General features: G+C 43.0%; 2 protein-coding genes across 3 annotated transcripts in view; one reads left to right on the top strand and one right to left on the bottom strand.

Annotated features, from left to right (window-relative positions):
- The window catches only part of chrna2b (cholinergic receptor, nicotinic, alpha 2b (neuronal)), a 33,882-nt gene extending 19,807 nt beyond the window's left edge, over positions 1 to 14,075 (top strand). For both annotated transcript variants that reach the window (XM_013138549.4, XM_013138548.4), the window contains exons 5-9: positions 1,756 to 1,957; positions 5,035 to 5,257; positions 10,399 to 10,764; positions 12,217 to 12,599; positions 12,837 to 14,075. In XM_013138549.4, the coding sequence (XP_012994003.2) occupies positions 1,756 to 1,957; positions 5,035 to 5,257; positions 10,399 to 10,764; positions 12,217 to 12,599; positions 12,837 to 12,962 (1,300 nt within the window). In that variant the 3' untranslated portion in view covers positions 12,963 to 14,075. The remainder of the gene's footprint in view (positions 1 to 1,755; positions 1,958 to 5,034; positions 5,258 to 10,398; positions 10,765 to 12,216; positions 12,600 to 12,836) is intronic.
- Positions 14,076 to 14,141: 66 nt separating this feature from the next.
- Positions 14,142 to 24,888, bottom strand: part of ptk2bb (protein tyrosine kinase 2 beta, b) — a 30,230-nt gene continuing 19,483 nt past the window's right edge. Inside the window, exons 10-28 of the mRNA XM_013138547.4 lie at positions 24,696 to 24,797; positions 23,428 to 23,545; positions 22,137 to 22,176; positions 21,730 to 21,767; positions 21,516 to 21,557; positions 21,092 to 21,189; positions 20,791 to 20,872; positions 20,535 to 20,635; positions 20,020 to 20,135; positions 19,676 to 19,776; positions 18,824 to 18,913; positions 18,522 to 18,726; positions 18,306 to 18,414; positions 17,552 to 17,731; positions 17,196 to 17,342; positions 16,559 to 16,583; positions 16,127 to 16,377; positions 15,139 to 15,219; positions 14,142 to 14,910 (exon numbers count right to left, since the gene is read on the bottom strand). Coding sequence (XP_012994001.1) covers positions 14,689 to 14,910; positions 15,139 to 15,219; positions 16,127 to 16,377; positions 16,559 to 16,583; positions 17,196 to 17,342; positions 17,552 to 17,731; positions 18,306 to 18,414; positions 18,522 to 18,726; positions 18,824 to 18,913; positions 19,676 to 19,776; positions 20,020 to 20,135; positions 20,535 to 20,635; positions 20,791 to 20,872; positions 21,092 to 21,189; positions 21,516 to 21,557; positions 21,730 to 21,767; positions 22,137 to 22,176; positions 23,428 to 23,545; positions 24,696 to 24,797 — 2,148 coding nt within the window. The 3' untranslated portion in view covers positions 14,142 to 14,688. The remainder of the gene's footprint in view (positions 14,911 to 15,138; positions 15,220 to 16,126; positions 16,378 to 16,558; positions 16,584 to 17,195; positions 17,343 to 17,551; positions 17,732 to 18,305; positions 18,415 to 18,521; positions 18,727 to 18,823; positions 18,914 to 19,675; positions 19,777 to 20,019; positions 20,136 to 20,534; positions 20,636 to 20,790; positions 20,873 to 21,091; positions 21,190 to 21,515; positions 21,558 to 21,729; positions 21,768 to 22,136; positions 22,177 to 23,427; positions 23,546 to 24,695; positions 24,798 to 24,888) is intronic.

Raw genomic sequence — 24,888 nt, 5'->3', positions numbered from 1 at the left:
GCACATTGCTCATTAATAAGAGACGCTTCGAAATTCTGCGCCTGCCTCCGTCTCCCTTACTGAAACGTGACAGAATGACCGCCTTCCGCCTCCCCGTGCTGCCCAGTGTCCGTCGCAGCCGCCCAAGCCCGAGGAGGTTTGGCCCGAGCCACCAGAGCCCGAGGAGGAGTGGCCCGCACCGCCTGAGCTTGCCGGGGTCTGGCCGTCACTGCCCTCTCCTGTCCCGGCCGCCCCTGCGCCCTCTCCTACACAGGTGCCGCCGCCCTGCCTCACAGCGCCCTCTCCTGCCCTGGAGCCACCGCCCTGTCCTGCAGTGCCTCCTACTGTCCCGGCCGCAGCGGCGCCTGACCCTCTCGGCTCCAGACCCTCCCGGCTCCAGACTCTTGGCCGGCCCTCCCGTCTCCCGGCCCGCCGCCGGCTCCTGTCCCTCCGCCGGCTCCTGACACTCTGCCGGCCCTCCCGGCTTCTGACCCTCTGTGGGCTCCTGAACCTCCATTGGCTCCCAAACCTTCACCAGCTCTCCCGGCTCCTGGTCCCCCGTCGGCTCCCCCCGCTCCCGACCCGCCGTCGGCTGTCTCAGCTCCGGCTCCTGGTTCTTTGCGGGTCCCTGGTCGATGCTGCACTAGGGGGCTTCCGCCTGTTCCTGTGCCTGGTCCCCGTTCCGGGGCTGAGCCTCCACCTTGGTGCCCTGCCCGTCCCCCCCTTTGGTTGTTCTGGCACGTCTGGGTGTCCGCGCCTTTGGGGGGGGGGGGGGGGGGGGGGGTTGCAACACTTCGTGTTTTCTGTTAGTCCTTGTCTTGTCCTTGTATGGTCTTTCCTGTTCTTGTTTCAGTTATACCGTATATTGATTTCACCTGTGTTTAGCCCCCACCTGTTTCTGCTTGTTTGTCTGTGTATTTAGTTCGGCCATTTTCTCCCTGTCGCTGTTGGTCATTGTGCTTGTGTGCCTGTTATGTTTTGTGTGTTCCTGAACTCCTGAACCTCAGAGTACCTTGTAGTGCCCGGCACTCCTTTTTACTTTCTTTGTTTTTGTTTATTAAAAAGATACGCTTCGAAATTCTGAGTCTGCCTCCGTCTCTCTTATTGAAACGTGACACAGGTCTGTTACTAATTACCTGGTAATCAACTGCCACAAATGCTGAGCTTGTTGCAGTGACAGTGATGTTGTTGCAAATGCAGTACTTTTTTCTCCATTCAGAATATGATATTGGTACCTTATTCTATCTTAAAACCTGCAAGCCTCCTGCCCCGTCCATCCAATTTTCCAAAATGAACACCATAGATACTATATTTTTACGTACATTTATTTGTTTTATTCATGTTCAGACTCCTGGTACACAAATTGTTGGATTTGAATATGAATTCATTCACTATAGAAAACATAAATTTCGCGGATGTTAGCCGAATTGCACTCTACTTGATGTAATTTGAAGTGTTCATGTGCCTCCTCTCTATTTCGATTGGGTATTCGCCTTTACCAACCTCATTTCTTTCTGCCCCACAGAAGACATTTAAGTAAATAAAATGGGTATGTGCTTTTGTTTGGGTTAATACCCAAGTCATTATAATTGATAGGTAAGGTTCCTACACAAGTTCCAACTACGTGTTGCTTTACTGAATCTATTTATATCTATCTGTCTAAGCTCTATATATTCAGAGGAGCTTGTCATTGTGTCTCTTTTCGAATGGAACCTACTGAGTCCAGGGTCTCGTCTCCGAGGGGCAAATCCCTGTTCTGTTTCTCTGCTCCTCCAGTGCGGATGGTGAGTTTGCTGTGACACACATGACCAAGGCCCACTTGTTCCACAATGGGAAGGTGCGCTGGGTCCCTCCGGCCATCTACAAGTCCTCCTGCTCTATAGATGTCACCTTCTTCCCCTTCGACCAGCAGAACTGTAAGATGAAGTTTGGCTCCTGGACCTACGACAAGGCCAAGATCGACCTGGAGCCAATTGAGGTTGTTGGGCTGTATTGAATATTAAATCAAACAAATAATCAAACAATCAAATGTATTTTGTTTAAACTTATGTCGCAATTTTCATGAAGTTTTGTGTTAGAATGTATGGACTCACTTCTTTAGGTCGTCTTTTTTCTGACAGTATTGTGTCTTCCAGCGTGTGCTGTGTTAGGTTTGTTGAGTCTTCGTATTGCAGCATTGTCACTTCCATTACAGTTACCAGGTTCCCAGTGGAGGTCCATCACTTCCATTACAGTTACCAGGTTCCCAGTGGAGGTCCATCACTTCCATTACAGTTACCAGGTTCCCAGTGGAGGTCCATCACTTCCATTACAGTTACCAGGTTCCCAGTGGAGGTCCATCACTTCCATTACAGTTACCAGGTTCCCAGTGGAGGTCCATCACTTCCATTACAGTTACCAGGTTCCCAGTGGAGGTCCATCACTTCCATTACAGTTACCAGGTTCCCAGTGGAGGTCCATCACTTCCATTACAGTTACCAGGTTCCCAGTGGAGGTCCATCACTTCCATTACAGTTACCAGGTTCCCAGTGGAGGTCCATCACTTCCATTACAGTTACCAGGTTCCCAGTGGAGGTCCATCACTTCCATTACAGTTACCAGGTTCCCAGTGGAGGTCCATCACTTCCATTACAGTTACCAGGTTCCCAGTGGAGGTCCATCACTTCCATTACAGTTACCAGGTTCCCAGTGGAGGTCCATCACTTCCATTACAGTTACCAGGTTCCCAGTGGAGGTCCATCACTTCCATTACAGTTACCAGGTTCCCAGTGGAGGTCCATCACTTCCATTACAGTTACCAGGTTCCCAGTGGAGGTCCATCACTTCCATTACAGTTACCAGGTTCCCAGTGGAGGTCCATCACTTCCATTACAGTTACCAGGTTCCCAGTGGAGGTCCATCACTTCCATTACAGTTACCAGGTTCCCAGTGGAGGTCCATCACTTCCATTACAGTTACCAGGTTCCCAGTGGAGGTCCATCACTTCCATTACAGTTACCAGGTTCCCAGTGGAGGTCCATCACTTCCATTACAGTTACCAGGTTCCCAGTGGAGGTCCATCACTTCCATTACAGTTACCAGGTTCCCAGTGGAGGTCCATCACTTCCATTACAGTTACCAGGTTCCCAGTGGAGGTCCATCACTTCCATTACAGTTACCAGGTTCCCAGTGGAGGTCCATCACTTCCATTACAGTTACCAGGTTCCCAGTGGAGGTCCATCACTTCCATTACAGTTACCAGGTTCCCAGTGGAGGTCCATCACTTCCATTACAGTTACCAGGTTCCCAGTGGAGGTCCATCACTTCCATTACAGTTACCAGGTTCCCAGTGGAGGTCCATCACTTCCATTACAGTTACCAGGTTCCCAGTGGAGGTCCATCACTTCCATTACAGTTACCAGGTTCCCAGTGGAGGAACCAATGTTGTCCCATTCTTGTCTAATACAGGCTTCTAGTTGTTCAACTGTCTTAGGTCTTCTTTGTCGTACCTTCCTCTTTATGATGCGCCAAATGTTTTCTATGGGTGAAAGATCTGGACTGCAGGCTGGCCATTTCAGTACCCGGATCCTTCTTCTATGCAGCCATGACATTGTAATTGATGCAGTATGTGGTCTGGCATTGTCATGTTGGAAAATGCAAGGTCTTCCCTGAAAGAGACGCCGTCTGGATGGGAGCATATGTTGTTCTAGAACTTGGATATAACTGTCAGCATTGATGGTGCCTTTCCAGATGTGTAGGCTGCCCATGTCACACGCAACCTCATACCATCAGAGATGCAGGCCTCTGAACTGAGCGCTGATAACAACTTGGGTTGTCCTTGTCCTCTTTAGTCCGGAATACATGGCGTCCCAGTTTTCCAAAATTAACTTCAAATTTTGATTTGTCTGACCACAGAACACTTTTCCACTTTGCCACAGTCCATTTTAAATGATCCTTGGCCCAGAGAAAACGCCTGCGCTTCTGGATCCTGTATAGATACGGCTTCTTTTTTGACCTATAGAGTTTTAGCCGGCAACGGCGAATGGCATGGTGGATTGTGTTCACCGACAATGTTTTCTGGAAATATTCCTGAGCCCGTGTTGTGATTTCCATTACAGTATCATTCCTGTATGTGATGCAGTGCCGTCTGAGGGCCCGAAGATCACGGGCATCCAGTATGGTTTTCCAGCCTTGACCCTTACGCACAGTGATTGTTCCAGATTCTCTGAATCTTTGGATGATATTATGCACTGTAGATGATGATGATAACTTCAAACTCTTTGCAATTTTTCTCTGAGAAACTCCTTTCTGATGTTGCTCCACTATTTTCCGCCGCAGCATTGGGGGAATTGGTGATCCTCTGCCCATCTTGACCTCTGAGAGACACTGCCACTCTGAGAGGCTCTTTTTATACCCAATCATGTTGCCAATTGACATAATAAGTTGCAAATTGGTCCTCCAGCTGTTCCTTATCTGTACATTTAACTTTTCCGGCCTCTTATTGCTACCTGTCCCAACCTTTTTGGAATGTGTAGCTCTCATGAAATCCAAAATGAGCCAATATTTGGCATGACATTACAAAATGTCTCACTTTCAAAATTTGATATGTTATCTATATTCTATTGTGAATTAAATATAAGTTTATGAGATTTGTAAATTATTCCATTCCTATTTTACTCACCATTTGTACAGTGTCCCAACTTTTTTGGAATCGGGTTTGTACATTTGAAAAACATGTTTTGCTCTTCATAATTACAGAACATATTTGCAGCCTGGCAATATGTGTAGAATAGCAGAAATATTAATGGTAGACATTGCAGATCTCGTGAGCTACTTGCTGCTCCCAGGGACCTAATTAATTTCATGTTTGTTCTCGCCTAAGGGCTCCTAATATCTATTAAAACCTTTATATATGATATAACATTCTAAAGGGCAGATATCATAGACCTGCATTTCTGAAGAACATGCTAAATTTGAGGCAGTCATCTTTAGGAGTATATTACAAACAATATGTATATTATAAGATAATATTTGTTATGTATAATACTAATATCTGATTTCCCCTGTGGCCCCCAGAACACGGTGGACCTGAATAACTACTGGGAGAGTGGAGAGTGGGCCATTATCAACGCTGTGGGAACATACAACACCAAGAAGTATGACTGCTGCCACGAGATCTACCCTGACATCACCTACTTCTTCATCATCAGACGACTTCCTCTATTCTACACCATCAACCTCATTATCCCCTGTCTGCTCATCTCCTGCCTCACCGTCCTGGTCTTCTACCTGCCCTCAGGTATGTAGGCTACATAGAGATATACGTTACCAGAGACACATAGGCTACCAGAGGGACGTAGGCTATTAGAGACACATAGGCTACCAGAGGGACGTAGGCTATTAGAGACACACAGGCTACCAGAAGGATGTAGGCTTTTAGAGACACATAGGCGACAAGAGGGACGTAGGCTATTAGAGACACACAGGCTACCAGAAGGATGTAGGCTTTTAGAGACACATAGGCGACAAGAGGGACGTAGGCTATTAGAGACACATAGGCTACCAGAGGGACGTAGGCTATTAGAGACACACAGGCTACCAGAAGGATGTAGGCTTTTAGAGACACATAGGCGACAAGAGGGACGTAGGCAACTAGAAGGATGTTGGCTACCAGAGGGACGTAGGCTACCAGAGGGACGTAGGCAACTAGAAGGATGTTGGCTTCCAGAGGGACGTGGGCTATGTAGGTAGTTAACTGTAGAACAGGCTGAGGGAGAAGGATTAGCTCAGAGAGGAATGATTCATTAGTTTTAGGAGGACGGTAGAGTAGAATAGTGGGATGGGAACAGCATGATTTAGAAACAATGTCTTCAAATAACAGGAATGAGGGAAGAGACAGTTTGGTTATTTCATAATTGGGTTTGTGCAGAACAGCACCACCAGGGCAGGAGTGACACCAGTAGCTATAACCAGGGGGAGTGGCTAGATTCAGGGAAAGAAAATCGTTTGGTTGTTGCCAAGTTTCCATCAGGAAGAGGAAGTCCATGTGATTGTCCAATATGAGTTCATGAAGCAGGGGAGCTTTATTGAACGGGTGTTTAATAGAGCAAAGTTGGTAGAACAACATGGTGAACTGAGGTTAAGGAAAAAGGCAGCTGAGATTGACAAGTCAAGATGATGGATATGAATGGGTCGAAAGTAAGACCAGAGAGATATGTTGTTACTAGTGTTAGATGATGGATATGGATGGGAGTAAGACCAGAGAGATATCATGTTGTTACTAGTGTTGGATGATGGATATGGATGGGAGTAAGACCAGAGAGATATCATGTTGTTACTAGTGTTGGATGATGGATATGGATAGGAGTAAGACCAGAGAGATATCATGTTGTTACTAGTGTTGGATGATGGATATGGATGGGAGTAAGACCAGAGAGATATCATGTTGTTACTAGTGTTGGATGATGGATATGGATGGGAGTAAGACCGGAGAGATATCATGTTGTTACTAGTGTTAGATGATGGATATGGATGGATGGGAGTAAGACCAGAGAGATATCATGTTGTTACTAGTGTTGGATGATGGATATGGATGGGAGTAAGACCAGAGAGATATCATGTTGTTACTAGTGTTGGATGATGGATATGGATGGATGGGAGTAAGACCAGAGAGATATCATGTTGTTACTAGTGCTGGATCATGGATCTGGATGATGCTTCACAGACCAGATGAATATAGGGGTGTCGGTGTAGGGAACCCAGTGAGTGGGCACGCATAGTTACCTCCGGAGGAAAGTGATAGTTATAAAATGTTCCCAGAGTGAAGGGGGAGTAGTATTTGGTAAACGTAAAGACTGCAGGCCAGAGCCGGCTGGTAAAAACACTGTAAAGGCAAACCCTCACCAGCGCAGCAAAAACAAAGAGAGAGTACAACTTACTCTGAAAGAATAACTGGGGCACAGGTGATGGCAAATGGGTGGAGACCGGGATTTACAAGAGCCATGGAGAGAATACCTTCAGGGGAGAGGCTGTGGAGGTAGCCAGCAATCAGGCAGTGGATTTGGAGAGGTGCACTTTTCAACATGGTGGAGCAGGAAAGAGGACTGATGGTGGAAATCCATAGGGAGTTGGAGAATACATCAGTCAGATGGTGGTAATCCAGTGAGGGATGAAGCATACATCCACAGATATATTTCAGTCAGATGGTGGTAATCCAGTGAGGGATGAAGCATACATCCACAGATATATTTCAGTCAGATGGTGGTAATCCAGTGAGGGATGAAGCATACATCCACAGATATATTTCAGTCAGATGGTGGTAATCCAGTGAGGGATGAAGCATACATCCACAGATATATTTCAGTCAGATGGTGGTAATCCAGTGAGGGATGAAGCATACATCCACAGATATATTTCAGTCAGATGGTGGTAATCCAGTGAGGGATGAAGCATACATCCACAGATATATTTCAGTCAGATGATGGTAATCCAGTGAGGGATGAAGCATAAATCCACAGATATATTTCCAGCTCTTCCAAAGATTAGCTATCTGTCAGAAACCTAACTATGGATAAAACACTGCTAGATAGCTAGGAATCTTTTTTGTTTATTACGGAACACAATAAAATACACAGACATACATATACAATCAGGAGAACATAAACGGAACATTTAGAGCGTATTATGTGTCAAAGGAAACATTTTAATAATTTTAAATTTCTTTAAGGTTATAGTGCATACTGCTTTCCTGTTCTTACAATTACTGATAAGTTCAAAGTAATATTTCAGTTCAATTTGAAATAGATTACAAGAAGGCTTGTTCTCCCACCATTTCATTTTATGTATAAAAACTATCCCGAGAGAGATAAACAGGTTGACAATAACATTTAAGTTGGGGTTTATATCAGGTCTAAAAACTAGAGCATAACATCAGATTCTTTTAAAGAAACATTAATATTAGTTTCCATTAAGATAAAGTTTTACAGATCACTCCAACATTTTCTGACATGAGGACATTCCCAAAACAAATGCTTGACTGTTTCTGGATGACATCCACAAAAAGTACAATTATTATTAATTGCAGTTTAAATCTGTTTAAAAGAAAGTCCTTACGGGATAGATTCTACGAATAAGCCTACATGATACTTCTTTGATCTTATTAGTTACACAATATTTACTAGGCAACATCATAACCTTATTCCAATTCACTTGTCCAAGAACTGTGTTCCAATGTCTTCTAGGATGAGGAAAAGGCACACCTTGAAATAGATTCCTTATGTACACTGATCAGCCATAACATTATGACCACTGACAGGTGAAGTGAATAACACTGATACACCCATCAGCCATAACATTATTACCACTGACAGGAGAAGTGAATAACACTGATAATCTTGTTATCAACACCCCACAAGGGACAAACTGTGATGGCTAGACGACTGAGTCAGAGCATCTCCAAAACTGCAGCCCTTGTGGGGTGTTCCTGGTCTGCAGTGGTCAGCACCTATCAAAAGTGATCTAAGAAAGGAAAAGCGGTGAACCGCCAACAGGATCATGGGCAGCCAAGGCTCACTGATGCACGTGGAGAATGAAGGCTGGCCTGTGTGGTCCGATCCAACAGACGAGCTACTGTAGCTCAAATTGCTGAAAATATTAATACTGGTACTGATAGAAAGGTGTCAGAACACACAGTGCATCGCAGTTTGTTGCTTATGAGGCTGCGTAGCTGCAGACCAGTCAGGGTACCCATGCTGACCCCTTGTCAACTGCAGAAAGTGCCTACAATGGGCATGTGCGCATCAGAACTGGACCACGGAGCAATGGAAGAAGGTGGCCTGGTCTGATGAATCACGTTTTCATTTACATCACGTGGATGGCCAGGTCTGGGTCCATTGCTTACCTGGAGAACACATGGCACCAGGATGCACCATGGGAAGGAGGCAAGCTGGCAGAGGCAGTGTGATGGTTTGGGCAATGTTCTGCTGGGAAACCTTGGGTCCTGCCATTCATGTGGATGTAACTTCAACACGTACCACCTACCTGAGCATTGTTGCAGACCATGTGCACCCTTTCATGGCAACGGTATTCCCTGATGGCATTGGCTTATTTTCAGCAGGACCGCTATTCAAAAGAAGAGCAAAGAGCCCCTTTAAGAAGAGAGTTGATATCTACCTGAAACTCCTCATGAATAACTGGGACATTCTGTTGTTATAAAAACAGTGTCCATTGTCATTCAATAATTGTTTAGACCAGATCATTTTGTTGTCAAGACAAATTCTGGAAAAACAAAGATTTGTTTTTGTATTTTATGTCTTTATTGTTCCAAATTGTATATCTGTGTGGGGAGAAATTATGCTTATACTTGAGAGTCCAGGTTAGAAGTACTTGTTTATGAAAGTTTAATCAAATTTTTGACCACACCAAAGTTACACTTGAGCAAGAACTCTAGACCACCAAATTGTTGAAATATTATATCAGGGAATTGATTCCTAATACAATATTTATTTTTAAGGTAATTTTGTATTCATTTGATTATAATCCAAAGCCTTCAAATCATCCTCACTCTGGGTACTACAGATTACTTATTTTCCTAAATTGTGAGTTTTGTTCCTCCATATGAATTTGAACAGTTTCGTATCAACCATTTTATTTATTGAAGTAGGAACATCTATGGCAACGGATGTATGAACTAATCTAAATAAACCTTCAGATGCCCTTTCTTTCATATTTTAATACCAAGATATGTGATTATATTTTTCACAGGGACATTACATATATAGTTCAGATCACATCTTTTCAGTGCAAATAATTCACATTTCCCAATATTCAGGGATACGCCAGAGACCTGTCAGAAGGCATTAATACACTCAATTGCTTACTTCAGTATCATTTCTCAAAAATGTGTAGTGTCATCAGCCCATTGCAAACACTTCATCTCTCTTTCGTATATCTGGTCACCCTGTAACATTTTCCTTATTGACATTAAGTGCCCTAATCTGTGTGACTAGTAAAAAGAGGAAAGGAGAAATTGGGCAACCTTGAGCTAGCTAAGAATCCTTGCAACGCAGTTTGCAAAACATGCAGAAACAGGCACCACATGGAGACAGGAGTTACTGATGAACATAAACAGAGACTATGGTGAATAGTGGAGCTTCACACTAACAAGCTGAACAGTGGAAAACATGAAACAAAAACAGCAGACAAGAAAAGTAGACCAAGCGAAAATAAACAAGGTACAGTTCCAGGGAGAAGTGGCAGTCCGGTGCGATGCCAGCAGGTATTCGAAATGCACAACACAGTCAGTTTTTTGAGGACATCAAATAGGGACAGAATCTTGTTTCAGGTCATTTCCATTTAAATTTCTGCCAATTTTCCAATTCTGATTGTCAATGGAGATAACATTTTGGAGATTATAAACAATATCTGATATCTTTGTTTCAGACTGCGGGGAGAAGATCACCCTGTGCATCTCAGTCCTCCTCTCCCTCACAGTCTTCCTGCTCCTCATCACAGAAATCATCCCATCCACCTCCCTCGTCATCCCTCTGATCGGAGAATACCTCCTGTTCACCATGATCTTCGTCACGCTCTCCATCGTCATCACCGTATTTGTCCTGAACGTCCACCATCGCTCCCCAGGGACCCATAAAATGCCTGGCTGGGTCCACGCCGTCTTCCTGGACCTCATCCCCCGCTGGCTCTTCATGAGGCGTCCAGCCCTGGACGGGAGGAGGCGCCGTTTGCAGCTGCTTCAGCGGGGCGCCGCCGTGGAACGGCAAGGAAGAACCACCACCGCAAAACCACCAGGTCAGGAAAACACTGATTGATGGAAAACTGGGTTACGGTAAAAGGCCCATATGAATGGGTTTTCAAATTGTGCTCAGTGATCCATGTTCTGAACACATGTTTTCTAAATGTCCTTTATTAAAGACGGGTTGTAAAACCAGTCCAAAAAGGGTTACACCATGTCATATATGTGCCGATGTGGGCCCCGTCATCAGAACCTCTCAGATTACACATGAACAACATTCTACACATCCAGACCAACTGCAACTCTAAATACTGCGGGGGGAAAATATTGACTATTTAGGAAGGGAAGACCGTTGAATGTACTGTATATTCTTCCATGGGTGAGGGAAACCCACAGATGTTGTCATTAAACTGTTGTAAATATTATTTACTGTATGTTCTCCCATGGGTGAGGCCAACACACAGATGTGGTCATTAATGTTGTAAATATTATTTTATATATGTTCTCCCGTGGAAGGGGTCAGTAATTTAGTAAATATTATCTACAGTATGTTCTCCCGTGGAAGGGGTCAGTAATTTAGTAAATATTATCTACAGTATGTTCTCCCACGGATGGGGTCATTAATGTTGTAAATATTATTTACTGTATGTTCTCCCATGGATGTGGTCATTAGTGTCATAAATATTATTTACTATATGTTTTCCCATGGATGTGGTCAATAATGTTGTAAATATTATTTACTATATGTTTTCCCATGGATGTGGTCATTAATGTTGTAAATATAATTTTATATATGTTTTCCCATGGATGTGGTCATTAGTGTTGTAAATATAATTTTATATATGTTCTCCCATGGATGTGGTCATTAGTGTCGTAAATATTATTTACTATATGTTTTCCCATGGATGTGGTCAATAATGTTGTAAATATTATTTACTATATGTTTTCCCATGGATGTGGTCATTAATGTTGTAAATATAATTTTATATATGTTTTCCCATGGATGTGGTCATTAGTGTTGTAAATATAATTTTATATATGTTCTCCCATGGATGTGGTCATTAGTGTTGTAAATATTATTTACTGTATGTTCTCCCATGGATGTGGTCATTAATGTTGTAAATATAATTTTATATATGTTCTCCCATGGATGTGGTCATTAGTGTTGTAAATATTATCTACTGTATGTTCTCCCATGGATGTGGTCATTAGTGTTGTAAATATTATCTATTGTATGTTCTCCCATGGATGTGGTCATTAGTGTTGTAAATATTATTTACTATATGTTCTCCCATGGGTGAGGCAAACCCACGGATGTGGTCATTAATGTTGTAAATATTGTTTTATGTATATTCTCCCATGGATGTGGTCATTAGTGTTGTAAATATTATTTACTATATGTTCTCCCACAGAATGTGGTCATTAGTGTTGTAAATATGATTTACTGTATGTTCTCCCTTAGATGTGGGCATTAATGTAATTGTATATGTAAATATTATTCCACACAGGCCGGGGCCCTCCATGCCTCAGCACTTCAGTTAGCTGGCTCCGGGACGAGGAACACCAGAGACGAACACCATGCTATGAAGACCTGGAACTGGGAACACTCACCTCTTACTTCTCCTTCCGCCCCCCATCACCAAGACCTCTGGGCTCCACTCCTCCACCTCAGCTGAAACCTCCACCCACAGGGCAGGGCCAGAACCGCCTGGATGTAGGCTTTGGAGGGGTTAACAGGAGGGGGAACCCTACTCAGAGGCCATCTAAGATAGATAACGTGGTGTTGGATTCCAGAGAGATGGAATTCCCCCTGTCCCCCAGCGTGATACGGGCTCTGGAGGGAGTGCAATACATCGCAGACCACCTCAGAGCTGAGGACGCAGACTTCAGTGTAAGTGGTAACAACATCACATCATACAACTGATGTTAAAGCACCTGGATTGAAGAAGAGTGCCATTCTACTGAATGTTTTACTTGCAGTTAAGGGTGGTGGTTGTCTCAGATACTCTAAATGAAGAAATGTATTACAGTCCTTAACTGCTCTGAATATGAGCATCCCCTATATTAGCAAAGGGTTAAATGTAAATGAACATCTTAACATTTATTAGTGTCTCTCTCCTCTGTCCAGGTGAAGGAAGACTGGAAGTATGTTGCTATGGTGATCGATCGTATCTTCCTGTGGATGTTTATCATCGTGTGTCTCTTGGGAACCATTGGACTCTTCCTCCCTCCCTGGCTGGCTGGCATGATATAGGGACTGGGACGGGTCTGGGATCTACCCAGAAGCAGGTCCCTTGAAATGCCGATTTGTTGGTGAAATTATAGAAAATAGGCACCCTTTACTGGAATCCTAATCGTCCACATAGGATGACTTCAGCTCTTTTATGAAGGATATTGACAAACAATAATTTGACAAATTGAATGTGAACTGAAGAGGAACTAATGGAATGGAAGTAGCAAGAATGGCTGCCCATACTTCCAATCTCCTGCTTCATATTGGAGAAGCAATGACTTGTTGATAATGATGTTGTATAAGGTGACTGGCTGCTTCTCACCTCAAAGGAAGATTAAGGGGCATGCTCAACAAGCGGAGAGGAAACACACTGACTTGGTTAATACAAACTCAAGATATTGAATTCAAAACAAAGCATTACTTTTCTAATGACAGAAACACTGCAACTCTCTATTTCTCTTCCTGAAACTACTGCTGTGATAACCCTATCAAGCATATTTTTGGAATGTGAGCTGTGTAATAAAGTCTCAAAAAAATTTCTATATTTTGAGAAGCACATTTTGGTACCTGATTTACAATTGATTTACAAGTGCTGATTGCTTCGGCTAATTCGTTGCATAAATCTGATGTCCTAGGTCCAGGTGTTCTATATACCGTCAGGTAGGTCCAGGTGTTCTATATACCGTCAGGTAGGTGCAGGTGTTCTATATACCGTCAGGTAGGTGAAGGTGTTCTATATACCGTCAGGTAGGTCCTGGTGTTCTATATACCGTCAGGTAGGTCCTGGTGTTCTATATACCGTCAGGTAGGTGCAGGTGTTCTATATACCGTCAGGTAGGTGCAGGTGTTCTATATACCGTCAGGTAGGTGCAGGTGTTCTATATACCGTCAGGTAGGTCCAGGTGTTCTATATACCGCCAGGTAGGTGCAGGTGTTCTATATACCATCAGGTAGGTCCATTTGTTCTATATACCGTCAGGTAGGTCCTGGTTCTATATACCGCCAGGTAGGTCCAGGTGTTCTATATACCGCCAGGTAGGTCCAGGTGTTCTATACACCGCCAGGTAGGTCCAGGTGTTCTATATACCGTCAGGTAGGTCCTGGTTCTATATAGAAGTTTATATCACCTAACAGGGAAACATGGAACAAACTTCCCAAATTACAATATATTATCTATTTTCATTAAATGAAAAATTGTCACACAGTTCCATTGTGTTTACTTATGATAATACACATCACTGTTACCATGTCAACAGATGCTGAGGCTACAATAAACATGTTTTACATTTCCAGAGTAAATACTGTCCTTTGACATTCATAACTCAAACTTGGATTTTTTCATGTCTAGGAAGAAGTATACACATTCCATAATATAACATTACATTTGAAACATTCATTTGATCTGGCCACTTTCACTAAATAGAAGCTAAAATACTATAATAAAATTCACCTGGATCTTGAGTCTAAGCACACAGAGAGCGTATTACTATATGAAATGTATTTCCTGAATTCAAGGCACTGAGATTAAACAAAGACATCACACTGACGACAACCACCTTTTCTGGCCGTTTGACAGACTGATCCTGACAGACTGAAGACACTCATTCCAAACACAGAACCTCCAAGCCACTGTTAATCCATTCAGTCACAGCTGGCTTTGACTTGTTCAAAACAAAACAACCCCCCAGGGAATCATCCACTGCAACATCCACAGTCCAAAGCAGATGTCCTGCCTGTATTTGTCCCGCTACAGGTCCTCCGGTTTGGGCTTGGCCAGGTTGGCCCTCACCCTGGCCTGGTCCACAGCATCCAGGAGGTTCTTCCCATCGATAGCCAGATTGTGTGCAGCAGCCAGCATCTGTTTCTTACACTCCTCCTTCAGAGAGGTGACAGCGTTCTGCTGGGCCAGGCGCATCTTACTGATCAACTCCCCCATGTCGTTGTTCAACAGCTTCTGGGTGCCCTCGATCTACAGTGGATTGGAAGGTGAGAAGGAGAGGGAGGGGAAGAGACAGGGAATTCTTAGGCAATGACTTCATTGTCCAACAGCTTCTGAGTCCCCTTCATCAAGACTGGAGGAGAGACGTCATCCCTTATGGATCTTGGTATCATGCTGAACAAACAGCACACTCCAGGGTGGGAGGGCAATTACTGACACACACAGAGAAAGAGATGGAGAGGGATGATGTCACTGTACCTCGGTTCTAATGGACTGATGTAAGCTGGGTAGAATGTCATCCACACTATGGATGAGACTCCGTAGGGTCAGCCCTACAGACTAGAGAGGAAGTAAAATGAGAATGTAATCATCCATGATTCATACAACTCCACTGCAGTGCAGACGAACTGGTTATACTTTGCAATCATTTATTACACATAAAGAATCTATGGAAATGCATTTTCATGCTACAGAAAAAATAAATATGTCCCTAAATTCAATAGCTGGTGTTGCCCCCTTTACCTGAAATTCCTTAATGTAGACATTCCTTGTAACTGTCTATCATTCTCATACATCGATTGGAAAGAATGTTTGCCCAACTATTACAACGGTGTCAAGTTTGAGGGCTTGCAATCACTGCCATGACTTGGCCATTCCACAAACCTCAATTTCTTCTTTTTAATGAATGATATTGTAGCTTTGCTATTCTGTTTTGGGTCATCGTGTTGTTGCAAGATCCATGTTCAGTTCAGTTTCAGCTCTTTGACAATGGCCTCACATTCCAGTAGTTTTGGTCTTTGTGCGAGTGTTATCTAGCAAACGGCAGTTGTGTCTTGATATTCTTTTATCAGAACATTAGCGTCTTGATTTGACCATTGGGTTCTATAAGCATTTTTCGGGAACCCTGAGGTTCTATAAACTTCTTTCAGTATCCTGGGGTTCTATAAGCATCTTTTGGTACACTGGGGTTCTATAATAATCTTTTCAGTAATCTTTTTATAGGGTTCTATAAGCATCTTTCACCTGTTTTGGTGGACCTGTTTTGGTGCGCCTGTTTTGGTGCATCCTATATAGCTGCTAATAGATGATAAATAGTATGTATCTGTGAAACAGAAGTCCTTTAAAACTCCTTGTAGATCTAGTTTTAACAGCACCTTTTAGTCTTAAATGGAACAGGAGTTAAACAGACTGCGTTTCAAGATAAATCAACATCTTGAACCAACTCCAATGAATGAATGAATCCTACCTTCACTATGTTGATGTATTCTTCAGGCTGCAGAGTGTTGACATCGTTCTTCAGCTGGACCACCATCTTGACCAGGTCCATAACTGCCTGATACACCTTATCATCTGACCTGTCTAGCTCTGCTGTTGGTGCGGCCTGGGCGGCAGGGACGGGCGGAGGTTTTGGGGCGGGCGGAGCTATTGGGGGGGGCGGAGGTTTTGGGGCAGCCAAAGCTTGTGGATCGGTGGGACGCAGGGGCTTGTCAGGTGGGGCTGTGATAGGTCGGAGGGTGGAGACAGAGAGGAGAGAGGTATAAGATACGGATCGAGGGGACGAAAGAGGAGAATAAAGAGGAGAATGGGATGACAGGATAATGAGATAAAACGGAAAGGCATTAATGTAAATAAACCAGTGTCTTTTATATTTTATTAAATAAAATTCAGAACAGCTTACCCAATCCGCTCTCTGGTTCAGAAGACTGCACGGAGAAAGACACAGAGAAAACCAATGTGAAAACAGACCAACCTGCCTACTACACCTTCATACCACAAAGTAGTAAACACAGACCAACCTGCCTACTACACCTCCATACCACAAAGTAGTAAACACAGGCCAACCTACCTACTACACCTCCATACCACACAGTAGTAAACACAGACCAACCTACCTACTACACCTCCATACCACACAGTAGTAAACACAGACCAACCTACCTACTACACCTCCATACCACACAGTAGTAAACACAGACCAACCTGCCTACATGTGTCTCCTCATACTCGCTTTAGACACTTGCAGGGTTGCTAGGGTGTACAGCTGACTGCTTTGGTGGAAAGGGTCAAGAGGGTACAGTACAGTTTCTAGGATGAACAAAGCTGGTTCCTAGGTTTACAGTGTCTAGGGAGGTCTAAAGGGATAAAGGTCAGAGGTGTGTCACATCCAAGATTTAGACTAGGTCTAATGGGTTAAAGGTCAGAGGTAATTCCCCACCAGAAGTTAGACTAGGTCTAATGGGTTAAAGGTCAGAGGTAATTCCCCACCAGAAGTTAGACTAGGTCTAATGGGTTAAAGGTCAGAGGTGATTCCCCACCAGGTTCTCCTCCTGGGTCAGCCACTTATTATCCTCCATCATCTGTTGTTTCTGCCTGTTCATCGTCTCCTCCATGCGCTGTCTCTCCAACTGCCACAACCGCTGGGCGTCTTCTTTACTGGACGGCTCCACAATGAAGTCCGCCTCCTGGGGGAGGGACACAAGCTTTAACAGCACACCCCTGCACACCCCTGCACATAATTCATGTTATCTGTAAGCACTGCATCAAGTCATACTGGACTTACAGCAGCAACACAACGCTGATTCCACAACGGTCCATTTGTTGACACAACTAGAAACAGAGCGACTAGAATCTAGAAGGAAATAGACTAGAAATAAATTAACTAGAGTCTGACCCCCATACTGCGTCGCCGTGGAGACATGATGCGGGGCAGTATCAAGGTGTTGCTCTTGGAGTCGACAGGGGTGGTGTAGTCAGAAGGACTGGCCAGGTCTGGGGAACTGGCACACATCACCTCACCCAGCTGAGTGAGAAGACCCTCCCCAAAACGAGCCCCGGGTTTCATCCTGCAGGGCTGGAACCACAAGGACACAACCAGTGATTACGCCAGTGTAACAAGACACAAAAAGACAAGGACACAACCAGTGATTACGCCAGTGTAACAAGACACAAAAAGACAAGGACACAACCAGTGATTACGCCAGTGTAACAAGCCACAAAAAGACAAGGACACAACCAGTGATTACGCCAGTGTAACAAGACACAAAAAGACAAGGACACAACCAGTGATTACGCCAGTGTAACAAGACACACAAAGACAAGGACACAACCAGTGATTACGCCAGTGTAACAAGACACAAAAAGACAAGGACACAACCAGTGATTACGCCAGTGTAACAAGACACACAAAGACAAGGACACAACCAGTGATTACGCCAGTGTAACAAGACACAAAAAGACAAGGACACAACCAGTGATTACGCCAGTGTAACAAGACACAAAAAGACAAGGACACAACCAGTGATTACGCCAGTGTAACAAGACACACAAAGACAAGGACACAACCAGTGATTACGCCAGTGTAACAAGACACAAAAAGACACTGGTTCAGAAGGTGGTGAGTGTCTGTCAACTTGATAGGGTGCTACCTTAGGAGGAGGTTCATTGAAGTTGATCTTGGTGTCAAAAAACTTGGTGGACCTCTGTCTGTCCCTCCCTCTTTCAATTTCCTGCTCCTGCTCCATCTTATGGACATCACTGTGAAGACAATACTTTAATGACCATTTTCCAAATCCAACTATGTAAATCCAGCCAGGTAAACCAACATAACCTCAGCCCACACAGTTTCAGCCAAACCAGTGTACCTGATCTTGACAACCAGCTCTGTGAAGGTGGGTCGGTCACGGGGGTCGTACGACCAGCAGCGGGTCATCAGAGAGTAAAGGGCAGGGGGACAGTTATCAGGCTTGGGCAGTCTGATTCCCTGCTCAAGCTGGTTTATGACGTCCCGGTTCTCCAGCCAGAAGAAAGGCTGTTGCCCCTGACTCAGAATCTCCCACATACACACAGCTAGAGGAGAGAGAGGGACAGAGTTAAAGACACAGATGGACAGTATATAGAAATATAAAACATTTAAGGATCCTAACAACAATGGAGGCAAATTTACCAAACATCCAGACATCACTAGCTGTGGTGAATCGCCTGAAGTTAATGGATTCTGGAGCCATCCATTTGATAGGTAATCGAGTCACAGAAGCTGTGGAAATGGTTTAGAAAGATATCAATAATTTGTTACATAGGTTTAGCCACCAAGGAGCCAGAACTGACTTTATTTGAGTAATTTAGAAAACAAAGAAATTATAAACAATAGCATGTGTTCCCATAATTCAAGACAGACATAAAAGTTTATTTATTTTTGGCAATCAAAAGTTAAAAAAATTTCCTTAAAACAAATACCAAAATATATATACCTAAAATATATTTTAAATTTCTCAAAAAAAAAAGGAAAAAGTCTGTTTTGCATGCATCAAGATAAACCAAGGATTGGACATGGATATTGACAAGGGATTTTACATGGATATTTACATTGGATTTGACTTGGATATTGATGGGATATTGACATGGATTTTGACATGGATATTGACATGGATATTGACAGGGGATTTGACTTGGATATTGATGGGATTTTGACTTGGATATTGATGGGATATTGACATGGATATTGGCAGGGGATTTGACATGGATTTTGACCTTTCTGAGAGAAGGTCCCATAATTTGATCCAGATCATCATGAGTCAGGAGGGGTCAGGAGGGGTCAGCTGATGAATAATACTCCATAGCTGTAGCTGACAGTAACCTGTCAACCTTGGCTTTAAAGGCATTCGAACAGCACACACAAGGTGGCAGTATTGACCCTATTAGTTTGTTCACCAACTCAAAGAAGTACTAGAAGTCAGATACAAAGAAGCGTCCTCTGTTTTATGTCTATGAAGCAAACAGATCACCAACCACTTCCTACATTTATAATACTCTTCATCCTCGATGTATCGGGACAGTCCAAAGTCTCCGAGCTTCACGCAATCAGCTGAGGCCACCAGCACGTTCCTCACTGCAATGTCTCTGGAGGGGCAGAATAAATGGGTTACAAATCCAGTTCTGATGTCCATGTTGTCTCTTTCTGGACACAAGTCTTCATTGCTGCGTATCAACTAGGAAAAGCGAACCCACACTGAATTTCCCCAGTTTCTTTAACTCTTCACTCAAAGACCTTGATTATGACTGTCCTAATTGCAAGGACATAGATGTTGAACATATCTGCAAGTAGGGCTTTTAGATATATATATTTAAAGATGGCCACCCTACCTGTGCACAACGTTCATTCCTGACAGATACACCAGGGCTTTACAGATCTGCAGGCTGAAGAGGACTAGTGTGATGTTGGTCAGCTTGTTCTGGTTGTCAGCCAGGTAGTTCTTAAGCTGGAAGAAAGAATACATCGAATTATGGGTCAGCAGAGGCACTGAACTACTACGAGGTCAGGTCACAAAGGTCCACATTAAAAATGTTTCGCTGCAGCAAACTCCCACATGATGATCATGATAAATACAAGATTGTGATTGCTAGTTAGCCTAACTCAACTATCCAGTTAACATATCCTAGTGATTAATTCACTTTAATTTCTAGTTAATTCTCTGAGGTGCTCTCCTCACACTTTACTGGGTTCCAGTTAAAGCTTGTATCCACCAAAAGACTGTGGTGATTTCTTAAGAAGTTTGTGCCAGTGTGACAGGCAAAATATGGCCTTATTTCTCTGCGCTAATTTCTGGCTAACAACATAGTATCATGGCTAAATACTTAGCATGGTGGGGTTCTCTCACCTCTCCAAACTTGTAGAGCTCCATGACAATCCACACAGGGTCTTCCTCTATGATGCCAATCAGACTGACGATGTGGGGGTGGTTCAGAGTCTTCATGATCACTGACACACACACACACACAAACGCATGCACACGCACACACCCACACACATACACACGCACACACCCACGCAAATAATATAATAATATAACTCAAACTTTCCCAACAATCTTCATTTGGAGGCTAATTCAAAAATGCTGATTTTCTATACGGTACCTGCTTCACTCATGAACTTCTCCATGACATCTGGAGAACAATCTTTACACGTTTTCACTGCCACGCTCAATCTCTCCCCATTCTGAGTCACAGAGACCAGCCAAACACACACACACACACACACACACACACACACATAGAGACCAGCCATCCACAAACACAAATACACCCACACACACACACACACACATAGAGACCAGCCATCCACAAACACAAATACACACATACATAAATATTTTCATTAGTTAGGAGCATCGGAGGTCTAAAAAGGTGTGAGTAGGGTTTTGAGAGATATACTTGCCGGTTTCTTGTACATTCCTTCATAGACTTCGCCAAAAAAACCCTCGCCAAGGATCCGTCCAAGAACAATGTGTTGTCTGTCAATTCCATACTTCACCACTGGAATCAGACATACAACAGAACATCAGACATACAACAGAACATCAGACATACAACAGAACATCAGACATACAACATTACATCAATCTGTTGACGTTTTTACTTTTGTAACTGCTTTTGTAACAAATAGTTTCACCTAATTTAAACAACCTAACATAAATTAATCACATATAAACAGTCAACTTCTGAATTTACTTTTTAAATGCAACAAGACAACTCAGGCTTTCCTATAATGGTGAAAACCTGGAGACATTTTAAGATTATAGTAAGTTAAAGAAGTCACAATAGATGAAAAACGTATTCATTTTGTGGAATAATCTACTTACCAGACTTTGGTTGTTCATCAATTTCAGCATAGATGTCAGATTCTGGAAGATAAAGATAATTAATGACTGCATCAGTGTGCGGCCAACATTGATTGGTCAACTTAAACATAATCACACTCAGCACTACAGTATTATTAAAAGAAATCAACTCAGTCACTGCACTGATTTGAGCAAATATTTAATATTTGGTAATGGTTGGAAGACAGTAACTCACCCATGCTATATCTGAATGTGTCTGATGTCTCCTTTTGACTACAGAATGGGACCAAAGACAGAGCAAAGGAGCCTATCATGAATCCTGCTTTGAGCCAAGTAATATCTCCTCTTCATCAGACACTGTTATGATAACACTACCTCCTCTTTACAAACAGTGGATCTGACTTACTCACTTTTAATTGTAGTTTACATGTACATCCAATGTTCCAACAAGTACTAAACATTATAATTTAGCAGACTCAAAACATTTTCATTACACGTCCCCTGTGGGAATCAAACACACAACCCCAGTCATAAAAGAGCCATGCTCCAGAAACAGGGACACACAAAACTAGAAGAACTCATGGTCCCATTGCAGGACAGGAAAGCATAGTTGTTTAATCAACAGACAGTTAATTTACTCACTTAGTGGGTAGTTCTGGGAGGGAACTTCGTAAATTAGCATCTAAAGGACATAAGACAAACATGGTGTTAATTCTCAGCTTGAGCACATGGTGTAGGTAGTGTGGATACATATATATATATTTATATATATACATATTTATATTTGTTTACAAAAATGTTATAAATTGATTTGCATTTTAATGTGTGAAATAAGTATTTGACCCCTCTGCAAAACATGACTTAGTACTTGGTTGTAAAACCCTTGTAGGCAATCACAGAGGTCAGACGTTTCTTGTAGTTGGCCACCAGGTTTGCACACATCTCAGAAGGGATTTTGTCCCACTCCTCCTTGCAGATCTTCTCCAAGTCATTAAGGTTTTGTGTCTGACGTTTGGCAACTTGAACCTTCAGCTCCCTCCACAGATTTTCTATGGGATTAAGGTCTGGAGACTAGCTAGGCCACTCCAGGACCTTAAAATACTTATTTTACTAATTAAAATGCAATGTGTTTTTCTGGATACTTTTGTTGTTATTCGGTCTCTCACTGTTCAAATAAACCTACCATTACAATTATAGACTGATCATTTCTTCGTCAGTGGGCAAACATACAAAATCAGCAGGGGATCAAATACTTTTTTCCCTCACTGTATATATTATATATTTAAATACAGTAAATATATATCTTTAGAAGAGGTTTCCTTCTGGGACGACAGCCATGCAGACCAATTTGATGCAGTGTGCGGAGTATGAAGGAGTGTGAGAGGGATGACCCCAAATTTAACACACCTGCTCCCCATTCACACCTGAGACCTTGTAACACTAACGAGTCACATGACACCGGGGAGGGAAAATAGCTAATTGGGGAGGGAAAATGGCCATTTTCACTTAGGGGTGTACTCACTTTTGTTGCCAGCGGTTTGGACATTAATGGCTGTGTGTTGAGTTATTTTGAGGTGACAGCAAATTTACACTGTTCTACAAGCTGTACACTACCTATTTTACATTGTAGCAAAGTGTCATTTCTTCAGTGTTGTCACATGAAAAGATATAATCAAATATTAACAATATAGTGAGGGGTGTACTCACTTTTGTGCGATATTGTACATATACTGTATAAAACATTTGAAAAGGAAAGTGAGTGAGGAACAATTTGCAGTGGTCTCTTAATTTTTTCCAGAGCTGTATATATACACTTCCAGTCAAGCAGCTTGATGTATTTTCCCATTTCAGCAACATTTCGGTTCCTTGTTCAATCCCCACGTGTGTGAACAGCCCCAATGACAGGAGTTGGAGTCCCCGTGAATAATGGTACCTTTATTTGGTTTGGCGATGAACGACTCATCCGTGGCGTGCTCCAGACGACAGTACCCATCGATCAGGTCAACCATGTTCTCTGCCATGGCAAACTTAGTCACGTTGATGGACAGAGGCTGAGGAGCAAAACAGTATAAACCATCCCCATTATCTACATTAGTAGGATCACAGGAACCATTTGGGACCTACTAATAGGCTGTATCAGAATGGGGACCGTCAGGGTGGTTTCATTTTTACTGGGCCCTATTAATAAGCTGTATCAGAATGGTGACTGTCAGGGTGGTCTTCATTTTTACTGGGCCCTATTAATAAGCTGTATCAGAATGGGGACCGTCAGGGTGGTCTTCATTTTTACTGGGCCCTATTAATAAGCTGTATCAGAATGGGGACCGTCAGGGTGGTCTTCATTTTTACTGGGCCCTATTAATAAGCTGTATCAGAATGGGGACCGTCAGGGTGGTCTTCATTTTTACTGGGCCCTATTAATAAGCTGTATCAGAATGGGGACCGTCAGGGTGGTCTTCATTTTTACTGGGCCCTATTAATAAGCTGTATTAGAATGGGGACCGTCAGGGTGGTCTTCATTTTTACTGGGCCCTATTAATAAGCTGTATCAGAATGGTGACCGTCAGGGTGGTCTTCATTTTTACTGGGCCCTATTAATAAGCTGTATTAGAATGGGGACCATCAGGGTGGTCTTCATTTTTACTGGGCCCTATTAATAAGCTGTAGTAGAATGGGGACCATCAGGGTGGTCTTCATTTTTACTGGGCCCTATTAATAAGCTGTATCAGAATTGGGACCGTCAGGGTGGTCTTCATTTTTACTGGGCCCTATTAATAAGCTGTATTAGAATGGGGACCGTCAGGGTGGTCTTCATTTTTACTGGGGAACTGAAATCAACAATCACATCAAGAAAAACATTGTGTGAAAATGTTTTAATGCCAAAAAAGTAGGGCATGTTTTATACATAGTTTCTCATCAGTTAGTAGAGCTGATTTAATAATAATTATAGTACACGTGATCTACATCCGAAGTCGCTTTAAAAAGTCAGCTAGCATTACACAAAATGAAAAACAGGACTCTAAGTCAGCACAAAACTAAGTCAGCACAACACAAGATCAGGAAACCTGAAACAGAGAGATTTATTCTATTCATTCTACTCATTCCATTTATATGCCCCGGCATCACTGTGTACTGCAATATTGTGTCACTGCATCACAGTGTCACTGCATCACAGTGTCACTGCATCACAGTGTCCAGTACCTGTTTGGCTCCAGTAATGTCCAGGGTCAGGAGGGCTTTTCCGTCAGTCTGAGGTAAACACTTGATGCTCTTGATCTGCTTGAAGTCGGCTAGACACACAGGCTGGAAAAGAAACACTCAGCTGACACGGGTGGAGGGACTGGGGTTCAGGTCTGTAATAATAATGTTAATAATGTTAAGGACCGGTTTGGGA

This window comes from Esox lucius, chromosome 18, assembly GCF_011004845.1.
Source record: "Esox lucius isolate fEsoLuc1 chromosome 18, fEsoLuc1.pri, whole genome shotgun sequence".
Taxonomy (NCBI): Eukaryota; Metazoa; Chordata; class Actinopteri; order Esociformes; family Esocidae; genus Esox; species Esox lucius.
This window is presented reverse-complemented; position numbering and strand designations above follow the sequence as displayed.